The sequence below is a fragment of the Strix uralensis genome, chromosome Z (assembly GCF_047716275.1).
Source record: "Strix uralensis isolate ZFMK-TIS-50842 chromosome Z, bStrUra1, whole genome shotgun sequence".
Taxonomy (NCBI): domain Eukaryota; kingdom Metazoa; phylum Chordata; class Aves; order Strigiformes; family Strigidae; genus Strix; species Strix uralensis.
Window position 1 is genome coordinate 12,781,650 of NC_134012.1, and position 20,680 is coordinate 12,802,329.

Consider the following 20,680-nt stretch of genomic DNA (forward strand, 5'->3'; position numbering starts at 1 on the left):
GAGCCCGCCTCAGGCACCGCCCCTACGGGCGCATGCGCTCCCCGGCCGCCACCGCGGGCTGGTCTGCTCCCGCCTCCTTCGACACGCACCGCAGCACTGTGGTTCCCATCGTGCCGCGCCCAGCAGGCCGAGGAGGCGGCGGTGGCCCCGCGGAACGCCCCCGGGGCACCGGCCCGCCCCGCCCGCGGCTGGCAGTGCGTTCTGGGGGCTGTAGTGTCGCCCGCCGTGGCGGCGGCGCGCTGCATGCTGGGACAGCTGCTTCCGCCTCGGCGGTATCTGCTGCGCCCGGGCCTCGCGTTCGCGCTCGCCCTCGCCCTGCCTCTCCCGGCCGAGCGCTTTCCGCCACCGGCAGCGTTTTGGCCCGTCTGCCCTCCCGTAGGGGCGAAGGCTGGCGCCATGGACGTGAACCAGCCCAAGCAGGAGCACCTGCTGGCTCTGAAAGGTACCTACGGCGCGGCCCGCCAGGGCCCGCCCGCCCTGCCAGGCCGCTCGTGACGCGGCTGCGGCGCCTGGGGCCGGCCCCAGCCCTGCCCTCGTCCCCCTCCCGGCCCTGAGGGGCGAGGCGGGCCGGGCCCGGGGGAGAGGCGGGGCGCATCGGCCGGGCCGGCCGGGGCGGGGGGGAGCCGTGGCGGGGAGGGCTCTGATTGTGAACCGGTCGGGAAGCACTGCGGCCGTTCCGGAGGCGAGGCCGTTTCTTCCCTCTGTTTTAGACGAAGGTCGATCAAGGAGCGGCCCGGGAGGGGCGCCTGGCGGTGGGGCGCAGGGCGGGAGGTGCCGAGGGTGAAACGAGGCGGGGCGGGGAGGGAGCGAGGGATGCAGGTGGCAGAGGGCCCAGCACGGGGTTGTGTCCCCTGCCGGATGGGGCCATCGAGGCTGCTGGATATATTTGCATTTTGCACAAGACTTTCAGCACTTGCAAGAAAATATGGTTTTTAAGTTTTCTTTCCAGTTCCTTGCTGTCTGCTTTGTTTGATTTTGGGGTTTTTTTTCCCCTTTTAATGGTTTTTGCCCCTTTAACCTCACGCTTAATGCACTGGACTGGGTTTACACCGTTGATGCAGGAATCACGAATTGTGAAAAAAAAAAAAAAAAAAGGTGCACGTCTCTCACATACCCTGCAGAATTAGTACAGAAATCAAGAGAGCCCTGTAAAGAATTTGATCATTTCTGCTGGCAGTTGAGTAAGTCAGTAATTAAAACACTGAAAAGCCTGAATCTACTTTCATCTTATTTCAGTTAACGGGCATAGTATTCACTTTCTTTTTTTCCTGACCGTGCTTGTTTATAAAATAAATGCTGCTTGTTAAGTAGGAGTAGTAAATAGTTGGTTAAAATCTCAATTCTGTGAGCATTTGAAATCAGTGAGACTGTTCAGATGGGTAAAGTAGTGCAAGTGTGCAGATGATTTCAAAGCCCATCTTCTGCCCATTTACTAGTTTTACAACACTCCTGGAGAGAGTTTTTAATGGTGTCTGCATGTCACAGTAAAACCTGTTAACCATAATTCAGAGATCAGCAAGCCATTTTTCATACACATACACACACATACACAAAATAAAGTCCAAAACCTGAGAACAAAACCATCATCAGCTGACATTACAAATGCATTTTGATAATAACTAATTAAAAGCAAAAAGCTTTTCTTTTGTAAGAAACCAGTAAAATCTTTGGGCTTGTATTGAATTTGGTGCAGTGGCTGCAGATTTTGGAAAAGAAGTAAGAAGAGTATCAGGGTTTATTTACATTGTGACTATTTTAAACAAAATCTTGACAGTGTCATTGTATATTGCTGATCTCTGGCTGGGAACCTGAAATGATTGCAGAATTGTTAGGGGGAAAAAACAGGAGAGCAAGAGTGCATGTTATGTTAATGTTTCATAGTAGAATTCGAAGTTTACCCTGCCCCCCTTAATATAATCTTTGTATGAAAGAAATCAACTATGTATGAAAGTATTATCTTTAAAGACTTAATGAGTCTTTTAGTTATTCTAAAAGTCTAATAAATTAAGCAGTTATCTGGTCCTTAAGGACTAAAAGGATGTCTGCATGTATTGCTCAGAAGCTCCGAGACTAAAACTATATGTCTGGTTCTGATATGAAATGGAAGCAGACAAGTTTAATTTGCCTGTAGTGTTTCCCTTTTAACCTGTGACTTTAAAAATTGCATTATTGGTCAGTACTATTTCAGGAAGGGTTTTTGTAACACACGTGTTTTCTGGTTGCTTGATGTGCCCCGACTTAAAAAGTTGAAGTGTAGGAGGAAAACACTTTTTAAAAAAACAGAGTTTTCTGGTAAAGTTGAGAAAATAGGCAGTAGTAATTGTATGTCTTTGAATATGCATCACAACAGTATAGCAAGAATAACAACAGATGGATGCCAAGTGTGAGATGTTGACAGTAAAAGAATACTCTTGGAAAGGACAGTGTTGAGTAAACTGCGTGAATATGGATGTTAGCATACTGAAGTTACACTGGTAATGATAGAATACAGTCACTAATGTTCAGCCTGGATAAAGTAGAATGTTCTGATATATATATGGCTTACTTTTACTACATGCTGCTTTTTTGTAAAATATCCTAGTAATGTTTTTCTTAATATGGTAGTATCTTATTTTTTTTATAATACTTCTGCTTTAGGTCCTGTTTTCCACTGATCTTTGCAGCACGAGGCAAGGAAATTCTTGTAAATAAGATGTTTCAGTCTAGATTTGAGAATACTAGTCAAGAGACTGTTCCTTTTCCTAAGAATAACTGGATTCCTACTGTACAAGCATGGAAGTGGTCTTGCATTATCGACCACCTCAGAGAGATCTAATAAAACTGCAGAAATTTGCAGAAGCAGCAGTGGAGGAGTTTCCCATTCGCCAGTTACCAAGATTTACACCCTGGTTTCCAAATGATTTACACAGACTTCCCCTCAAACCAAAAAAGAGTCCACCTGTTATTTCTTGTGAGGAAGCAGAAGAATTGAAACAACTTTTTACACCTTCAGAATATGTTACAGGATCTCCTGATTATGACTGCACAAAAGATCTCCTTGAGTTTCAGACTAAGCTGAAACATGGGCAGACTTTAATCCAAGCACAAACTGTTCACAGACCAATTAACTTGGAGAATCCAGGAGAATCACCACCTAATGGACAACAAAAATTGAAAAGGTCTTGGAGTGTCTCTCTCCCTAGCCCTAAGCTTAAAGAAAAGATTCTTCCTTTATCTCAAGAACTGCAAAATAATTTGGAAAGACTAAAGCTGCATGCATTTTATAGAGCAAAGTGGACAATTGAACAGTCTATTTGTAATAATCAGAATTTGGAGGACATCTGGATAAAATTGAATAGACTCATCAAGCAGAACGAATTGCCATCTTGCAATGCTACTATCCAAAGATCTGTGGGACAGATATGGATTTTCTGTGATATACTATACTGTGAATATGTTAGAAATATTCTTAGGGAAAAGCTCAACCTTACTGATAAAATGAATTTGCTTGTACATAAATTTGGAATTATATTTAGTTTATAATTGTAAGGTAGAGTTTCATAATAAAATTGCTGTCTGAAGTACTAGAGTTTTTAAGCAGCATAGAATATACAAACTTTAGAACAACTGATGAGTTAATGAGCAGAAAACCACTTAATATTGCTTTGCTACAGTTTTTTAACTGTAATAATATATTTATTTAACTTTGTTTTGCCAGGAGATTTATCAATGGTTCCTGTTAAGATTAGTGAGTTTCTGTTTGGCTTAGAACTGCATTTTGTAGCTTTTCTCTACCTCCATGGTCTAAAGGAGAAAAATCAAACTAAAAATTCCAGGCTATTATAGCAAGTTGTGTCAGATAATAAAATTTATGCTTTCAGTCAAGCAACGTACATCCTCACTGTGATTCTTTGAAATAAGGAGAAGAAAAAATATTTTCCAGTGAGTTGTTATAAAGGGTCTGTGATTATTTTTGACACCAAGGCTTTCAAGATCTGATTATTTCCTGAAAGTAGGGCCATGGAGGGGGTTTGAATGAAGGCATAGCACTCGTGTGAAATACAGACTTACTTTCTATTGCATGTGTGTGCTGTCTTGGTAACATTATCTATATTTTCCCAGAAATACTAATTAAAGTTTCAGTGGAAGCTGAAGAATAATGAACAACTTAGCATTTGCTGGTTTATGACTTTGGTAATAAGATTTTTTCCTGATGTTTCTGGTCTTTTGTCTCTAATTATATTGGAGAACAAGGAAGCGCTGACTGCCAGCTACAGGTCAGGAAATAAAGAAATCAGACTTCTATCTGTAAACCTCTATTTGTTGTCTGTATGGAAGGTAAAGGTCTCTGAGCACTTGAATGCGGTTTACTGTGATAGAAGGCTGGGATCAGCATGACTTTTTGTCAGCTGAGAAAATAGAATGTTTCAAGGTCATGCTGTCCCTGCTCAATTCAGTGTTTGAAGGGTCAGCAGAGCAGTTGAACTGGGATCGGTATGATTGCAAGGGTGTGTATTTCTCTCAGGCACCCCTACTAACTCCAGATAATTTTGCTGTAGCTGAAGGTCAAGGTCTGTGGCATCTGGAAAAGGGGAAAAATAGGGGAATGGTATTTGTAGATTGTTAGATTATCATTAGCACTGATCAAATAAAAGTGCACATAAGTGTAACGGAGATCCCTCTATGTAAAAACTATAAATAAAATCCCCTTGGGCTTTTACTTACATTTTTCTTTTGCTGACATTCTTATGTTGGAATAATGATATTTTATTATAGGCATTACATATATTTTTGTAGTTTAAAATTAAGGAGTTTGCTCAGTTTGGATCATTGACATGAATTTCTAAACTAGATAAATGTTAAGGGGGTTTTATATTGACATTTAGCGTGTTTCTGAAATTTAATGTTACCACTTGCAAAATTGATGTAAAATGCTGTCTAGAGTAACTGAGGGTCATTATTAGTTTTAAAGCTTATATAGCCAAGTTATTTCACTGAAATTGTTCTTCTGAGCGTAACACAAATTAGTAACAAAGTTTCTTTGTGCATGAGCATTTTTAAAGATGTAGAGGAGTAGAATGCATCATGATTTGGGTTTTATTTATTATTGTATTTTATGTCTAGGATCTAAGAAGAAAGCACATGAGAAGTTGTCCTGCAAAGATACAATATTTTCTAATATTAATTTAGTAGTCCTATTAAATATGATAATCTACATATCTTAAGCTATTTGTGGTTTGTCTTCATTCCATGATCTATTTATTTATGGTTTGAAACGTGACTACATTTGATCTGTAGCTGTTCTTTTAGAAACAGTGAGCAAGTACTAGTTTATATGGGCTTACTGTAGACTTGAAAAAAATTAGGTAACTGTCAATAATACAGTCCCACTATATTTATTTAATATATCAACAAAAGAGCTAAACAAACATCTTGCTAAACAGAAAGAGAGATTGGTGTTCACTGTTCAGTGGTAGCTGTCAGCTTTCTGCTGCTTTGGCTTGGCTTGTATGTAAATAATGATACCTGCACTGCTAGCTGTGAGCACTTCAGCTGGATAACTGTCGTGTAATAAAAACTGAGCACAACATTTGGTTTCTCTACAGAATTATTACGGTCTTGGGTAGCACCAATGTACAAACTGAAACCCAGAATTTCATTTTGAACTGTTCCAGAAATGCTTAGTTCATATGCATGTATAATTCAGTATTTATATTGTTCATTTTCAATGTTGAATCTGATTCTTCATGTATTCTGTTTTGTATATTTGGGGGCTTTTAATTTATTTATTTATCTAAGCCTTCAGAGGTCATATTTTTCAACTTTTCACCATAACAAAGAGAATGTGTCACCTTTTTTATCTGAAAACAGATTTCTTTGTGTCAATGCTAGCTTGCATAGGTCTGCGGTGTAGTAGTTTAAGTTCTTGTGAACCAATACAGCTCACTACACCTGAATGTATATTGAAATAATTGAATATTTTACATGACTGGAAATAGTGAATGTTGACCAGACATATAATATGTACAAAAGTACAATAAAGAAAAAGCCCCATACGTGTGTCAGTGCAAGGATGTTGACTAACTTGTTGCAGTCAAGAGGAACCATTTTATTTTTTATTTTTAGTTTTCAGAAATTATACGGGTTTATGTTTCTTAAGTTTCAAAGGAAAACAAGTCAGGGATTTTTACATCTTCAGATCGACACCTAAGGTTACAAATGCTCAACTTTGTTTCATGTGAATGCTTTCATGAGAAGCTAGACGCAAGATTAGGACCATTGGTTCATATGAAGAGGGAATTATTTTAAGATGCTTAGATCTGTAATACAAATAAAAATAATGTCATTTTGAGGACTCTGAGTTAAAAGAGCCTTTAAAAATACCACTTTCTTGAAGTAGAGAGGTTTTAATAGCAAGATCTCAGTGATTTTGATTTTATCAGTATCAGTAAAATAGTTTTTTTGTGCGTTCCTGAGGCTTTTGTAATGGTTTCGCTGGTTTGAGTTTAAAGTCTGTGACAAAAAGAAAAAGTGGTTGTATAAATACTGTAGGCTTTTAGACTTGTAACTCTTATCTTGTGTATGTTTTGGAGATTAGGGTGCAAATGCAATTCCTTATAGCCCGGAGTTTGACTAAAATGCTCCATACTAGTTGTCATTTCCCATTCTGTCCCCGCATCATGTTCCCCCATCATCACCCATGTGATTCCCCAGGATCATAGAACAGTGCTTAGCCCTGAAGAGTCCACAAAAAAAATGAAACTAGTGTACTTCTCCACAAAGCACTTCAGGCTGTAGCAGGTATAAGACCTTTAGCATACAAGTTTGAAAGCAGCAGATGTTAGTGCACCAGGGGAGTAAAGCAAGAGGGAGCAATGGTATCACCAGTGCTCTTGGATCTCAGAGTAGCAGGGAATATGTTATATTTAAAAGGTCAGGTGATCCAAAAGGTTTTACCCTTTTTCAGGCTAAGATTTTGTGGTTGTGGGTTTTTTGGGTGGAAGGAGGGCAAGGCAAAATTACACTTTTTTTAAAAAAAAAAAAAAAAATTGTTTCATTGACCTGTGGTTTATTTTCTGATTTTTGCAGTGATGAGACTAACCAAACCTACTTTATTCACTAATATTCCGGTGACTTGTGAAGAAAGAGATTTGCCCGGTATGTCTTTACTACTGACTGATTATTATGTATATATTACCGGTTTAAGCAATGTGAGCATCTGAGACATAGATGTCAGAGCAGTCTTATGTCCTCCCATAGACAGTAATCTGAAACAGCAATATATTTTATATTTGGTCATGGAAAACACCAAGGTGCACTCTACAACTCTTGACCTATGGCTTTGAAAGCTTGATGATGATACTGCAAACACGTGACCTCAAAGTCTGAGTAATTAACACACAAGATGGAAGGCAGTTGTGAGAGAGAAACGTGTAGTTGTAGAAAGTTTGGTGTTACTGTGTTCTTTATCTGGATAAAATGCCCTGGTAATTAGAACCAACACATGAACGTTCTATGGAAAACTATTTTGCAGGAGTCACCGCTTTTGAGTTGTGTTGTGCTTGGTGTAGTCAGAAATTGAAAATCCCGGGGTTTTTGCCCAGTAGTAGTTGCAGTCTAGAAGTATAAGAAAGAGGCAAAGGAAGGATTCAAGAAAAGAGGATTGTGTGGAAATACAAAGCAAGCAGGGGAAGACAGTAAGTGGGGTTGATTAGTTGTGTTATATAATGTGCTTTAGTTGGGCAGAATTTCCCTTACAAGTTTCATTTTAATTTGAGCAATGCCTTTGGGATTGCACCCTTCAGTATATATACCGAATGATTCATTGAACACAAGTGCCTGGAAGTAAGTTGTTATTTATAGGCGGGCCTATAGATACGTATTTCATCCCTAAACAAGTTGGTTGTAAAATAAGTATGTCTTATTTATTTAGATGTAATTTATTTTAGTGTTATAACTTAAATGTAGACAAAGCTTTAGACTTAGCACATATTTAAATACTAGCAATTTGATATTTCTACAGGTAATCTATTTAACCAGCTCATGAAAGATGATCCTTCTACTGTAAAGGGAGCAGAAACTTTGATGCTAGGAGAAATGCTGACTTTGCCTCAAAATTTTGGGTAAGAATAAATTATTTAACTGTTAACATGAAAGGTTTAGGATTCATTTAATGATAATATGTTTATTACTTTTCTTTCTTTTTGAACATCATTGGTATGCAGTGAGATGTGCGGTCATTTTAAAAACAGTCTGTGGCTTGATTTATAATGAGACGTAATATACAAATGTGTGCTGCCTGATGTTCCTTTTCTGTAGCCTGACTCAGAATGTAATAAAAAATGAAAGTTGAAAGAAATTTGCAGCTGTAGGTGAATTTCTAATGTAATGCACTACTATAAACCACATCTTATACTAACAGAGTTTATTACAGTGATTTTTGTGTGTACTGTAAGCCGTCTTATTCTTCACAGATTTTTATCTAGAAAAAAAATTCTGATTTGTTTGTTCTCTTTTTAAGTTGTTTGTCTTAGAAGGATGACATTTAAAAGTATGAGTGTGAAAATGCCAATTTACTTTTAGGATTTGATCTGGCAAATGTGTGTGCACGTGTGTGTATATATATATTTTTTTTAAATCAGAATTTAAAGGGGTTTCAGTGACATGTTCTGTATTTTTTTAAAAAATAACTGTTACTAAACATACTTTATTTTTTTTTAAACACAGAAATATATTTCTGGGAGAAACATTTTCTAGTTACATTAGTGTGCACAATGATAGTAATCAAGTTGTCAAGGACATACTGGTGAAGGTATGTGAAGATAAACCTAGTTACTGGATTTATAAAAAAATAAAATATGTTGAGTATGTTTTCTGACAGTATCTTTTATGTTTAATGCTAATATATAGACTTTAGGAAGTATCTCTCACTTTTTCCAATCCAGAAAATATACCTGGAAATTGGGAACAGTAAGACATAAAAATAGAAATGATGACAGACATCTTTAAAAATTAAAATTAAGAACTAGGATTGTATTAAAAGAAGTGGATATGTTATAAAACTTCTCTGGAGAATTGGTGTGGCAAAACTTCCATAGCTAAAAAATTGCAGTTGTATTTGTTTACTTGTACTTTCAATACAGTCATCAAAGCAACTCTCTGTAAAGCATGCATTGACTTGTATTTTGCTTGCATTTCAAATGCATTCTTTTCTAGTGCATCCTTTTTTGCATTTTCTGTTGAAAAAATAATACACTGATAATAGAAATGCCAGAAGTTATTGTGGAACTCAATGTAAAAAATAAATGGAGAATTTATAAGCTGCATGTTAAAGGGTTGAACTGTTTATATGTACTTTAGAACTTGTCTTTAGCTTTGACAAGTATCTCATCATCTTAACATATTTATATAATGTGTATAAAAGTATGTAGGGTACAAAATGCTCAGTGAAACTTTATAACTTTATAACTTTATTTTTCTTTAGATTGCTTTAAGCAGCTGCAGTTCTAAACAGTGCTTTGTGTTTCTGTCCCCAGGCTGATCTTCAAACAAGTTCTCAGCGCTTGAACCTTTCAGCTTCGAGTGCTGCAGTGGCAGAACTTAAACCTGACTGTTGCATTGATGATGTGATCCATCATGAAGTAAAGGAAATAGGAACGCACATGTAAGGTTTTAAATTTTTCTGTGAATAAATGAGCTTAAATGACACTGCAGCACATGCATGCTATTCTGTTGCTGCTTTGATATAGGCACAAAATTTAAAGTAATTCAAAATTTAAAAAAAAAATTTTTTCTTTCAGCTTAGTTTGTGCAGTAAGTTACACTATGCAGACAGGAGAGAAGATGTACTTCAGAAAGTTCTTCAAATTTCAGGTATTGCATGAAGTATTCTACTCTGCTTTTAATAAGTGGGTGAATCTGGAAAACCCATTTTAAAACATTTGATATTTCAAAAGCACTTTTACATACTAAAAATCTGTTTGAGTTTTAAAAGTGAACCGATAAAAAATGTCGCTTCAAACTTCACATGAACTGATGGTTTCTAATTACCATGCACTTAAACATTTCAGCAATAATAAATATTACATCTTATAATTTTTATTTCTTTGTTGAGAAAGAAAAATCTAGTCTTTAAAAAAACCCCTCTTTATGGCAGCCAGCTTTATGATTATTTTTAAACAGAATAAGTATTGTTCATTATGACTTTGAAACATCTAACCTTTGAGTTTAGATTGTAAAATTCTGTTATTTCTTTTAACGTGTGTAACCTTTTTTAAATTGGAACTTAGTGGGGTTTTTTTTTTAAAGGAAACTAAGCAAAGAAGCCTAATCTGTTATATCTGACTAATATCCATAGAAGTAATTGATAGAGTTGAAACCTTTTGTTCCACCACACAAATTTCAAGACGTGAGATGAGAGTAATTGAGGAAGGTAGGAACTTACCATTATCTGTGGACTGGCTCTGGCAGGGAAGAGTCTATTTTAGCTGTGTATTTAATGGATGTTTATTTTTTAGAGAAGTATGCTGAGACTTGGATAATTGTGCATTCTTTCCCATAGAATGGAGGATTAGGTGACATGCTTTACTGAATACAATTTTAGATACTCTCACAGAGTGTCTGACAATACAAGAACATATAATTGAGACCTGTATCTTTTGTAAGTCTTTTGCAAAATTACATTTTGCTCTTTTCCAGTATTCTATCTAGATACTTCAGAAAAAAGCATTTTGGTCTTTAGAAGGCTAAATTGCTGTGCACTACAGAAAAGAACCCCCAAGTGCTTTTAATACTTGTGGGCCTTGAAATGACAGGTATTGATTAGCCCAAGGTGTTTCCAGACAATTGTACAGAAAATCATTCCTTATGAATTTTTGTGTTTCTCTCCTCCGAACCCAGAAAGTCTGCAGTGTTTCTTTGTCTTTATTGTAGCTGATTTTCATCTTTGTGTGTTTTGTCTTGCTATCCTTGTGAAACTCTTTCCCTTTCAATTTCTCCATTCTTTGTCCCCCAGGAGTTCAGTATTCTGTCCCTCTGTCCCCTCTAGGCTTTCTTTGATCACTAACGTATGCATCCACAGGCTTCCAGTTCTCATCTTCTCTCCCTTCCCTACCCTTCTCCTTGCCAGAGTCTTGTTCAAGATGTTGGGTTGTCTCCTTTAGATTTTATATGGAAACTTATTTGTGCACATCTTTCAGAGGTCTGCATACAAGTTGTAATTTCTGTGGTTTTTAACGGACAACTTTAATGTCAAAATAGCTAAGGCCAGTGATCTGTTAAATTTGAAGCTCTTACTTTAAGGAAGGAAGCATAAAAATTTCTCAAAAAGTATATATACACTTTAACACCATTTTATAAATACTTTCTGATTCATTATGAGAAAAACAATTCACTGAGCAATTTCAGCTGTTAATTTTTAAATTTTACATGGAGACACCAGCTAGAAAATCTGAGAAAAACAAAAAGAAACAAAAAACCCATTTTCTCTGACACATTTTCAACTTTCTCAGTTATGTTTTCTAGATCTTTTAAGTTAAACTGGTGTTACAGTTGGATTTAAACAGCTTCTTTTTCAACCATTATATGTAGTTTAATACTGATCAATAGTGCCTTTTTGTTTCAAAGCCTTCTCTGAGTAATTAACACAATTATGTTTATTTGGAGAAGGAATGATTCTTTCTAGGGTTTGGTGGTTGTTTTTTTCAGGGGGAGAGGGTGGGGGGTTAACCTTGAAATAATTACGTGATTTTTACTGGAAAGCCACTTGAAATTTACTGGAATGAATGGAAAGACTTCCTTTATCAGAAAGAGAGAGAAAACATTTAGGGAAACTAATTAAAAGCTCACTGAAGCAAAATATTGGGCAGAAAAAACCACTCAACCAGCATACACCTAAATTAATTTTTTGACTTTTTTCTAAGTAGAGAGATATAGTTCTGATTACTTGAAAGATTTGAACATTATTCCTGTTATAATGCAAAAATCTCTGTGAAGACTACTTTTTAATCTTGCATTTTTCAGGGCTAAAGAATTTGTTCACAAACTTGAAACTTTAGGGGTCTCTCAGGATGCAATACACTTATATGTGAACAAATGGAAAGTTCACCTGTGTAAAGGGGAACTTGTCTTCAGCAAGATACCTTTAATTTGTTTTCTTACAAGTATAATAGAAGATTAGTTCTTTCAGTTACATCAGTTTATATCCATTTCGTATTTAAATGTGTTAACTGTAGTGGCTTTATGCCCAAAATTCAAGCACTTAAGAGCCAACACTATTATCACCTTTTATATTATCAAAGTGTTTTCTCTTTCTGATTTAATCTCATGTGATTAAAATGATTTATTGGCTTTTTTATTTCTTGTAACAGTTGCATTTTCAAGAAGGAAGTGAAGCCTGATAATGGTTTGTTGTTTAAGCTAATCACATGAATAGTTCCCTATTTCATTTATTTTTAGAGAAGCTCTCAGTAACTTTTGTTTGCTGCAGAACGCTGAAGGACTTGTAAATATTGGATGGTTCTTGCTCACTCTTGAAAGCAAGTGCAGACCACTTCAGGTTACAAGATGGATGTAATGTTATTTTGAAGATATAGATCTACTTAATGCACTGTATTTGTCTGGTTTCGTAAGAGGCCAGTGCTTAGGTGGGGAAGTATTTGTTTTCAATCTGAGAAAACTGTTTAGTAGCAGAGCAGTCAAGTGTGCAGATAAGAAGCAGTGAGTATATACTCTGAATTGTGAGGTTTTAGCTGAGTTGATTGTATCATACATTCAATTATGCACCTGTTCTGTAAGATGAAAAAGAAAAATAACACTTAGTAAAGATTCTAGCACTTATAAACAGTTTATGCTGAAGTTGTCTGAGAAACCAATTGTCAGTCTGTCTCTTTTCCATTTCTTTCAGGTTCTTAAACCACTAGATGTGAAAACCAAATTCTACAATGCTGAGGTGAGAGCTGTGTGTATTTTGGTTTGTTCTGGTGTGCTGGGTTTATTACTTCATATTAGGTGGTTAGATTAAATTCAAACAGCTTCTTAAGTACACATGTTTCTGATAAAGATGATTAGTTCCAAAGGGAAAAAAGTTAGATGGTGGGTTTCTATAATTTAGTTTAAAAACAAGACATACTTTTGATGAAAGGGGAAAGAGATGGTAACTAAGGCAGATGTGTCAGGACATTAATGCAATTGACCGCCAATTTTGTGTATTTTCCATTTTCCCATGAACTCAAATACTTTCAGCTATTGCTTCTATATTTAGGCTGATAGAGTACTTACTGTAGGGGAGATTAATTGTTCACAAAGCAGATGATAATTTACCAGGTTGGGGGAATTTAAATTTCTCCAGTGTAAATATGACCTCTTTGTTCAATAATTTAATTTTTAGGTTTGTGACAGTTACACAAAGTGCTTCAAAACTAAATGACCTTACATATGCCTTGTATATTTATTTGGACATACTTAGGCATCTGTCTTTGGCTATTTATGGAAAGAATTTTAACTGAAGGTGACACAGATAGTGGAAACTCTTACAAATTACATACAGCATTCTTTTTATTTGTAGACATTCCCTGTGGATATTGGTATTAATATAGGTCTGTTATAGGGTATAAACTTCCACAATATCTCATTACATAGGAAGTTAGGACATTGATTTTCATCATTATCACTTACCTGTTTCGTGATAGTGAACAAGTAGCTTAATTTTGTGAGCATCGTATTCTGTATCGCTTGTACAAAATCCAGAAGTTGAGAGCTTCTGAGTATTAACTTTTTCCATAACCATAATATGGTCAACTATTACACTGCTAGTCATTTGGTTGAAAAACCTTCATTAGTATTCTTAAAGAGTTTGTTTGAAATAGTTTAAAAGAGAGAAGCTGTAGGTGTTTTATGTTGCAGCAAAAAGTAGGTGAGAGAAAAAAGACCCAAGTGTCAGTAGGAGAAGAAAATACATGGCATTTTGGCAACTTGAAAAATCACTTGTGTTATGCCAAGGAGAAAATATTTTGCTGTCCTGTTTGTTCTTAACTAAGCAAATGTATGTACTACAAATTCACATGTAGAAAAACAGAGAGTCTGCAGATCTGTTGTTCTGGTTATATATATCCATCATAGTCACACCTGGGGTTCATCATTGAAGATTATGGCTATAGAGGTGTGAAAGGTGTATTTCTTTCCTTTCCTGACAGTATCAATAGAGAAAATGGGAGAAATAACTGATAAGAATTTCTGCTCTACAAATGAGGACTCCAGATGCAAAGATCTGTCTTGTTCAGTTGTACAGAAAACTTCCCATAAATATTTTCTCTCTGCTGCGAATGAATTGCATGTAAATTACGAGACATTTGATACATAGTGTGTCATTTATTTAGAGGGAAAATAAACCAAGGCATAGGCCATAATCAATTTAAATATCATAGTACAGAGGAAAAGAGAAAAACATTTTCCTAAAAATATCTTGGTACGTGTATCTAGGCCACAGGCTTCAATCCTTAGGTTGACCAGGTGTGAGATACCAGAGTAGGGTTGGAACGTAAGCACATACCACTGGTTGAGTGCTTTATAGAACTGGTGTTACTCATAAATGAGAATGTCAGGAAATGTCTCCTGCTGTGATTTAAGAACAAAAATAATCCTAAGAAACCAGGTAGTTCCTCTGGGAACAAAATAAACCTCCATTTTGTGTGTGGATTATATTGTGGTTTCAAATAGAAGATATGGAGTAGGTGAAAGAGGGATAGATATCTTAAATGTTGCTATCTCTCCATACTTCGTGTGAAAATTTTGTTTTGTGCTGAAACACTTCGTAATGAATGGAAATAAAAACCTTTTAAAGGTAAATTTTGGGCAGACTGATGTAGATCAAAAGTATTCTTTTCTTACAAAATTGTTTTACTGACTGGCCTTGATAAAGGACTTAATAAACTCCATTCTTCAATTAGCCACCAATTCCTCATGATAAAGATCTGAGAGAAGCTTTGGTGTCTGAGCTGTTATTTGTGGTTTTTTAGTTTTGTTCCCCTATGCTACCCCCTGTCACCCGCCCCTGAAAAGATTTTAAAAGGCTGCTATGATGCCTTTTTTTCTTCCAGTTCAGGAATTTATGCAATTCGCATTACCATAACATCAGTATGATTAAAAAAAAAAAAGAAAAAAAAAAAAAGATTTTCAATTAGATTAACGGAACAGCTTTCATTCGCCTATCAAACTGATACAGTACCATTCATATTTCATTTCTGAAAGTATATAAAGTGCTCCTATGTGTGTGATCACAGAAGTAAAAAAAAAAAACTTAGAAACCTAGAAATAAGTCTTTGGTTAGATGTTGCACATGATACTCGTTGTCAAATCACCAAGATCTTCATCCTGAATATTAAGAAAGACTGTTATCCTTGGGAGCAGGGAGGAAGAAAAAAATTGGTATGTGAAAGTTATTAGTTAAGTGAAGGTCTTGAAGGGTTGACTAACCAGTTAAACTGTTACCATTAATATTACAGATGTGATACTATCTATTCATAAAGTCTGTCACTAAAATTATTTTCTACCAGAAACTATAATCCATAATTTCATTTTTTCTAAGACAAGGAATGACACTGAACCTTAATTTTCTTGCTTGTTGCTCGTATTGCAGTAGCATCCAAATCAAGTTGATTACTGAAATTCGTGCATAGAACGCATGCCCTGTCGCCCTAACCTGCTGCAATTCTGAGATTGAATTACCTGCCCCAGCCTATAGAAAGTCTCTCACTGACTTTGGTGTGCCTTGGAAAAGGCTCTGTAAAAGGTTCTGTTCCTGCAAACATGCACAGGGAGACAAATATGCAGACACTTAAGAAAACAAAGTTTGCGATTGAAGTTGGTTTTTTGGAACGACGGATGTTCAAAAAAGAGTTTTTCCTGATTGTTATGCCAAATTTTGTTATAAGCTGCAGTGTTGTAGCCTTGCTGGAACACCTTACCACGTTATTTTTATTTTGAGGCCTTATATATGTGGATACTTCAAATTATCTGTAAAATGGCAAGACTGTTTTTCCATTTCATATACAACCCATTGCATGGATTTAAATTCAGGACAAACTTCAAACTTGCTCAAAAACTAACATTTTTTTTTGGGTCAGTTTGTTCTACCGTATCTTATCTGTGACTTGTGTGCCTTAGGCCCTACTTTGGATTGGTTCTAAAGCAAAGCTAGTAAACCATGTAACCATACTAGCTATAACTTATTAGAAATGTAGTTGTCATCTTTGTTTGCATCCATTTTTATTTACATTTCTGTCTTACTAATGCTATCTTGTTTAGATGGTGCAAAAAAAATGCAGAAATGCATTTTGTTTGAAAGTTAGCCTCCTTTTTCTTTAACATTTAACCCTAATTTCTCTAATGTGTTCTTTTTTTATTTTCCCATTAGAGTGACCTCAGTTCTGTGGTAATTTTTATTTATTTTTTTATAAATATGTATGCTTTTTTAATTGCCTATCTGTCTCTGTGCTTGTTGTTGACATTCTTTTAAAAACATAATGGAAAAGCAATGTTGTTCTGCATATCATGAACTGATGTTTTCTCATCTTTATATGTGCAGCTAATAATTTAAATGGTTATCTCTTTCTTTAATACCCATTGTTGAAACTGAAAGTTGACTATTACAGACTCTTGCTTGTGGGGGTCTTCCTATAAAATACCTCACCAAAATTTGGCTAGATTCATTATTTGAAAATGGGAGTTAATCCTTATAAAATTTTCCTGCTTTTGACCCATAGAATGTAGGTTTTACTACAGCACTGCTTGTGTAAGCTGTAACAGAACTTTTCACGTCTGGTTGGTGGAGACAGTGGGTTTGAGGAGAGAGCAGCAACTGGATGTTCTTCCTTTCGCTAGCTGGAACTGCACTTTCCAACCTTTAACTGCATGTAACAGTTGATGAGTTAGTATGATACTTCTGTGGTCTGATTTCACTTCAAGGTGTGCCTGGTATTAAAATAAAATGCAGTCTTCTGAAGTAGTTAAGGATTTTTTTTTAAACCATATTAAAATAACTTAGGAATAACACGAAACTAACTTGCTTTTTCATTATGCTGCTTGTTTTTTCTTTTCCCTTTCAAATTAGCTTTTTTTCAATTTCTGCCTATGGTTGTTACATTGAAAACAACTAAAATTTGGGTAAATGGACACTTTGAGCAATGGATTTATGGGATATAAACAGTATGAATTTAAGTGACAGTCAGGTGGTAGTAATAATGATTATTGCAAGCTATGTTTTAGTTGAGGTTATTTCCAGCTCCTTCTGCAAGTGTGAGGTCTGTTGGTAATCCATGGAGCTTGCACAGTTTTTATTACAATATATATGCTATCATCTGCTTTGTGTTTAGTATGTTTATATGACACAACAAATAGTTCCAGTACCATTCTATATTTCTCCTAACACAGTGCCTTTTGAGACTAAAAATATTTTGACTATTTTGTCCCACTTTTATTTTGTAATTTATAAGCAGGACTCTTTGTTATTTGTAATTTGTTTACACTGATTAAAAAGAAACTTTAAGCTTCCTTTAAAAATACCTTTTATTAAAAAAAAAAATTATCATAACAAAATACCTAAACTGCTTCATACTGGATTTATAGAATAGAATATTTCAGTTGGAAGGGACATACAACAATCATCTAGGCCAACTGCCTGAATCAATAACTCTCTTGTAAATGTAGATTTGGTACACCCCCCCCCCCCCCTTTTTTTTTTTTTTTAAATTGAGACTACTTTGGTTTTCTTTTTCACTCCTCCAGGGGCTCAGATCTGTAATTGGCTGAGCCTTCCATAATTATTCTATCCTGAGATTTTAGAGCTGCTAAGTGACTTCACTAGTCTGCAATTCCACAGAAGCAGTGAGGCAAGAACATCTTTAGTTCCATATTTTTTCAGCTTCTGAAGATTAACAGTCTGTAGCTTTCATTCCTGTACTAGAATTGGTCCTTATATACCATCTTCAGTCATAGCTTCATTTAACAGATATCTTACAGGATGTTTTGAAGGTAGAGCACCAGTTAAATAGTTGGATGCATATAATATTGGTAACCATTGGCATGATGCAGCTGAGTGAGAGAAGAGGCTGGTTTTCGATTTTTAGCTAGTTCAATGTTTCATAGTAATAATAAAATCTCAGAGCATGTACCTGAACTATCTTACTTCAGTTAAACACACATACTTATTTTAATTTTTTTATACAGCTTGATGCACTAGTAATCTGACATGGCATGTTGTTGTGCACTGCAATTCCTTACCATTTATTCTGCTTTTTCTTTTTTCATAATTTGGATTAAAACTTGAGTTGCTGTTGAGTTGATGAAAGTCTTGGGAAGCGGTGATCTGATGCATTACAAATAAGCAATAGCTAGAACATAGCAAATTTATCCCACATCCATTGTTTGGCAAGATACCTGTTGACTAACACTTTTGCCTCTATTGTTACTGGGATTAAGGTTTTTTCTTGCATTAATTAATTTGATTTGCAGGCATGAACTAAACACATGTGACTTTATGTTTTCATTTTTTGTTTTGTTTTTTTTTTTTAACAAGAGGAACTGTCTGCTGTTTAATAACACTAATTACATTTTCATGAACTTCTGGTTTTTTTCAGACAGATGAAGTGTTTCTGGAAGCTCAGATTCAGAATATCACTACCTCTCCAATGTTTATGGAGAAGGTTTCTTTAGAGCCATCTATGATGTACAATGTTGCAGAACTGAACACAGTTGACACAGCAGGGGAAAGGTATGTTGAGATTCAGGATATTTGGCTTTGAAACTCTTTGTATTATGATTTCATGAGATATAAGTGTTACAGTCAGTTGTCTGTAATGGAAGGATTGTACTTACTTGCTTGATTAAAAAGTCAAATTCTTCTTATGTATTCACCTGGAAAAGCTGTTACAGTTTTCTTTGTATAGAAACACTTCTTAAAGCTTTGTAATTCTTCCCAGCAGAGAAATCCCCATCTTAATCCTCAAATAATCTGTAACGTGAATGACATGGTAACATGAAAACATACTACTTTTTCAGTATATCCTATATAAAATTTTGCCCACATCTGGTTCTGACTTGAGCTGTGTATGTACGTTTAGCCTTACAGGACCCATTTGACTTGTCCTTGCTTTCTTCTAGTAGACTGGTATCTTTTAAATTGTTCTAATCAAGATTTAGCAAGGCAGAAGTCAAGGCAAATCAGTGGAATACCCTTTTAGGATCTTAGACTATAAAAACTTGACACACTGAAATAAATTAAATGTCATTTAGTGTCAATTAGTAAAACACCAAATACGGGAAGAATTGTCTGTTGTGTTCAGTAAACTGTTGTGGATACAAAAGCTTGTGATATGTGGGTGGAAGTTAACTTTGGCTGTTTGTGCTTTGTGGTTGCTTGGGTTTTTGGAAGAGGTGATGTTTGGGTGCTTCTGCAGGCTGAAGTAAAAATTCTGTCTTCTCCTTGCCTGTTGAAGAGTTCACCTGCAGTGTAGTGAAGCACTGTTCTTACAAAATGTGTCTGCATCCACTGTGATGGTTCTTGTGCTGAGCAGGAATCTTAGGCTCCTGACGCTGAGATTTACTGGGAGGGAATCAAATAGCAGAAGTAAAATTGCCAGCGCTGTTGTCTAAATGCTAAGATGACAGATAATAAATTATAATGTAGCAAAGTGGATTTCCACCTCAGTTGTCTCTGACTCAGATGAATTGGACTTTTTTTCCCCTTGGTCCTTGATGCTACATAAATTCTAGATTGTTTTCTGTTGTGAAAACACAAAAATATTCTATGTGTTTTGCCATGAATAAAATACACTCACAAATTACTCACACAAATTAAGACTGGTGAGGGATGGGAAAAAAGGTTGGGTTCTTAAGTCTTCTTAAAAATAGCTGTTTCAGTTAAAGCCCAATGTTTTTTTCTCTTAGTGAGTCAACTTTTGGCTCAAGGACTTATTTACAACCTATGGATACACGTCAATACTTATACTGCCTAAAACCAAAGCAAGAATTTGCAGAGAAAGCTGGAGTAATAAAAGGTGTAACAGTGATTGGTAAACTGGACATTGTATGGAAAACTAATCTGGGTGAACGAGGAAGGCTGCAAACTAGCCAGCTCCAAAGAATGGTAAGTTTAACTTAAGCATCAACTTAACTTAGCATCCATTTTTAGGGCAACTCAGCGAACAATTTAATAATGACTTGAAGGAGAAGTTCAAGCTGCTTACTTCTGGGACCTCATTCTGAATTCGCATGTTTCTATACATATTTGAGAAAGTTATTTAATACATTTGGTCAGTGAAGTGTGGAAAAAACACTATTCCAAGGGACTGTAGCTGAACAAAAGCGTTCTTGTTCCTTTTGGCCATGTGAATGGCTAGTTTTTGTTTTCTCGAGGATTTGTTTTCTGGCACATAACATGCCTCTTTCTTTTTTTCACAGCACTGAACAACATAACTTAATGGATTGTGCACTTGAATTGCCAGAATCAAGTAACCTATCTAGCAAAATACTTTGGTTAGAATAAAACTAACTTCTTGGATGCCATTTGGCAACAAAGTGAAAAGCACTGACACAAGAACTCCTTTAAGTATGCCAACTGTTGGCACAGAAGTCTGCTCCCTAATTCATCCAGACATTTTAGCTTTGAGTGATAATTTTTATGTATAGGATAATACTATTTATCTTT

At 36.0% G+C, this 20,680-nt stretch overlaps 2 protein-coding genes across 6 annotated transcripts in view; both read left to right on the forward strand.

Moving 5' to 3' along the window:
• Window positions 1-169: 169 nt before the first annotated feature.
• The window catches only part of TRAPPC13 (trafficking protein particle complex subunit 13), a 27,443-nt gene continuing 6,932 nt past the window's right edge, over window positions 170-20,680 (forward strand). For 2 of the 4 annotated variants that reach the window (XM_074855053.1, XM_074855054.1), the window contains exons 1-10: window positions 170-442; window positions 7,069-7,137; window positions 8,003-8,102; window positions 8,707-8,791; window positions 9,516-9,643; window positions 9,780-9,852; window positions 12,884-12,928; window positions 16,391-16,408; window positions 18,612-18,745; window positions 19,921-20,119. In XM_074855053.1, coding sequence (XP_074711154.1) covers window positions 244-442; window positions 7,069-7,137; window positions 8,003-8,102; window positions 8,707-8,791; window positions 9,516-9,643; window positions 9,780-9,852; window positions 12,884-12,928; window positions 16,391-16,408; window positions 18,612-18,745; window positions 19,921-20,119 — 1,050 coding nt within the window. In that variant the 5' untranslated portion in view covers window positions 170-243. The remainder of the gene's footprint in view (window positions 443-7,068; window positions 7,138-8,002; window positions 8,103-8,706; window positions 8,792-9,515; window positions 9,644-9,779; window positions 9,853-12,883; window positions 12,929-16,390; window positions 16,409-18,611; window positions 18,746-19,920; window positions 20,120-20,680) is intronic. The other 2 variants (XM_074855055.1, XM_074855056.1) reach the window with 1 other exon arrangement.
• On the forward strand, window positions 314-5,567 carry SHLD3 (shieldin complex subunit 3). Of its 2 annotated transcripts, none has more exons than XM_074855061.1 (2): window positions 314-442; window positions 2,638-5,567. In XM_074855061.1, exon 2 carries the CDS (start codon window positions 2,773-2,775, stop codon window positions 3,520-3,522), a length of 750 nt encoding a protein of 249 aa, XP_074711162.1. In that variant the 5' UTR covers window positions 314-442; window positions 2,638-2,772; the 3' UTR covers window positions 3,523-5,567. The 2 variants fall into 2 exon arrangements, with proteins under 2 accessions (XP_074711162.1, XP_074711163.1); XM_074855062.1 differs by lacking the exon at window positions 314-442 and adding an exon at window positions 457-716.

Coding starts and splice junctions, on each gene's coding strand:
- SHLD3 (XM_074855061.1), top strand. CDS start 2,773: ATGGAAGTGGTCTTGCATTATCGACCACCTCAGAGAGATCTAATAAAA.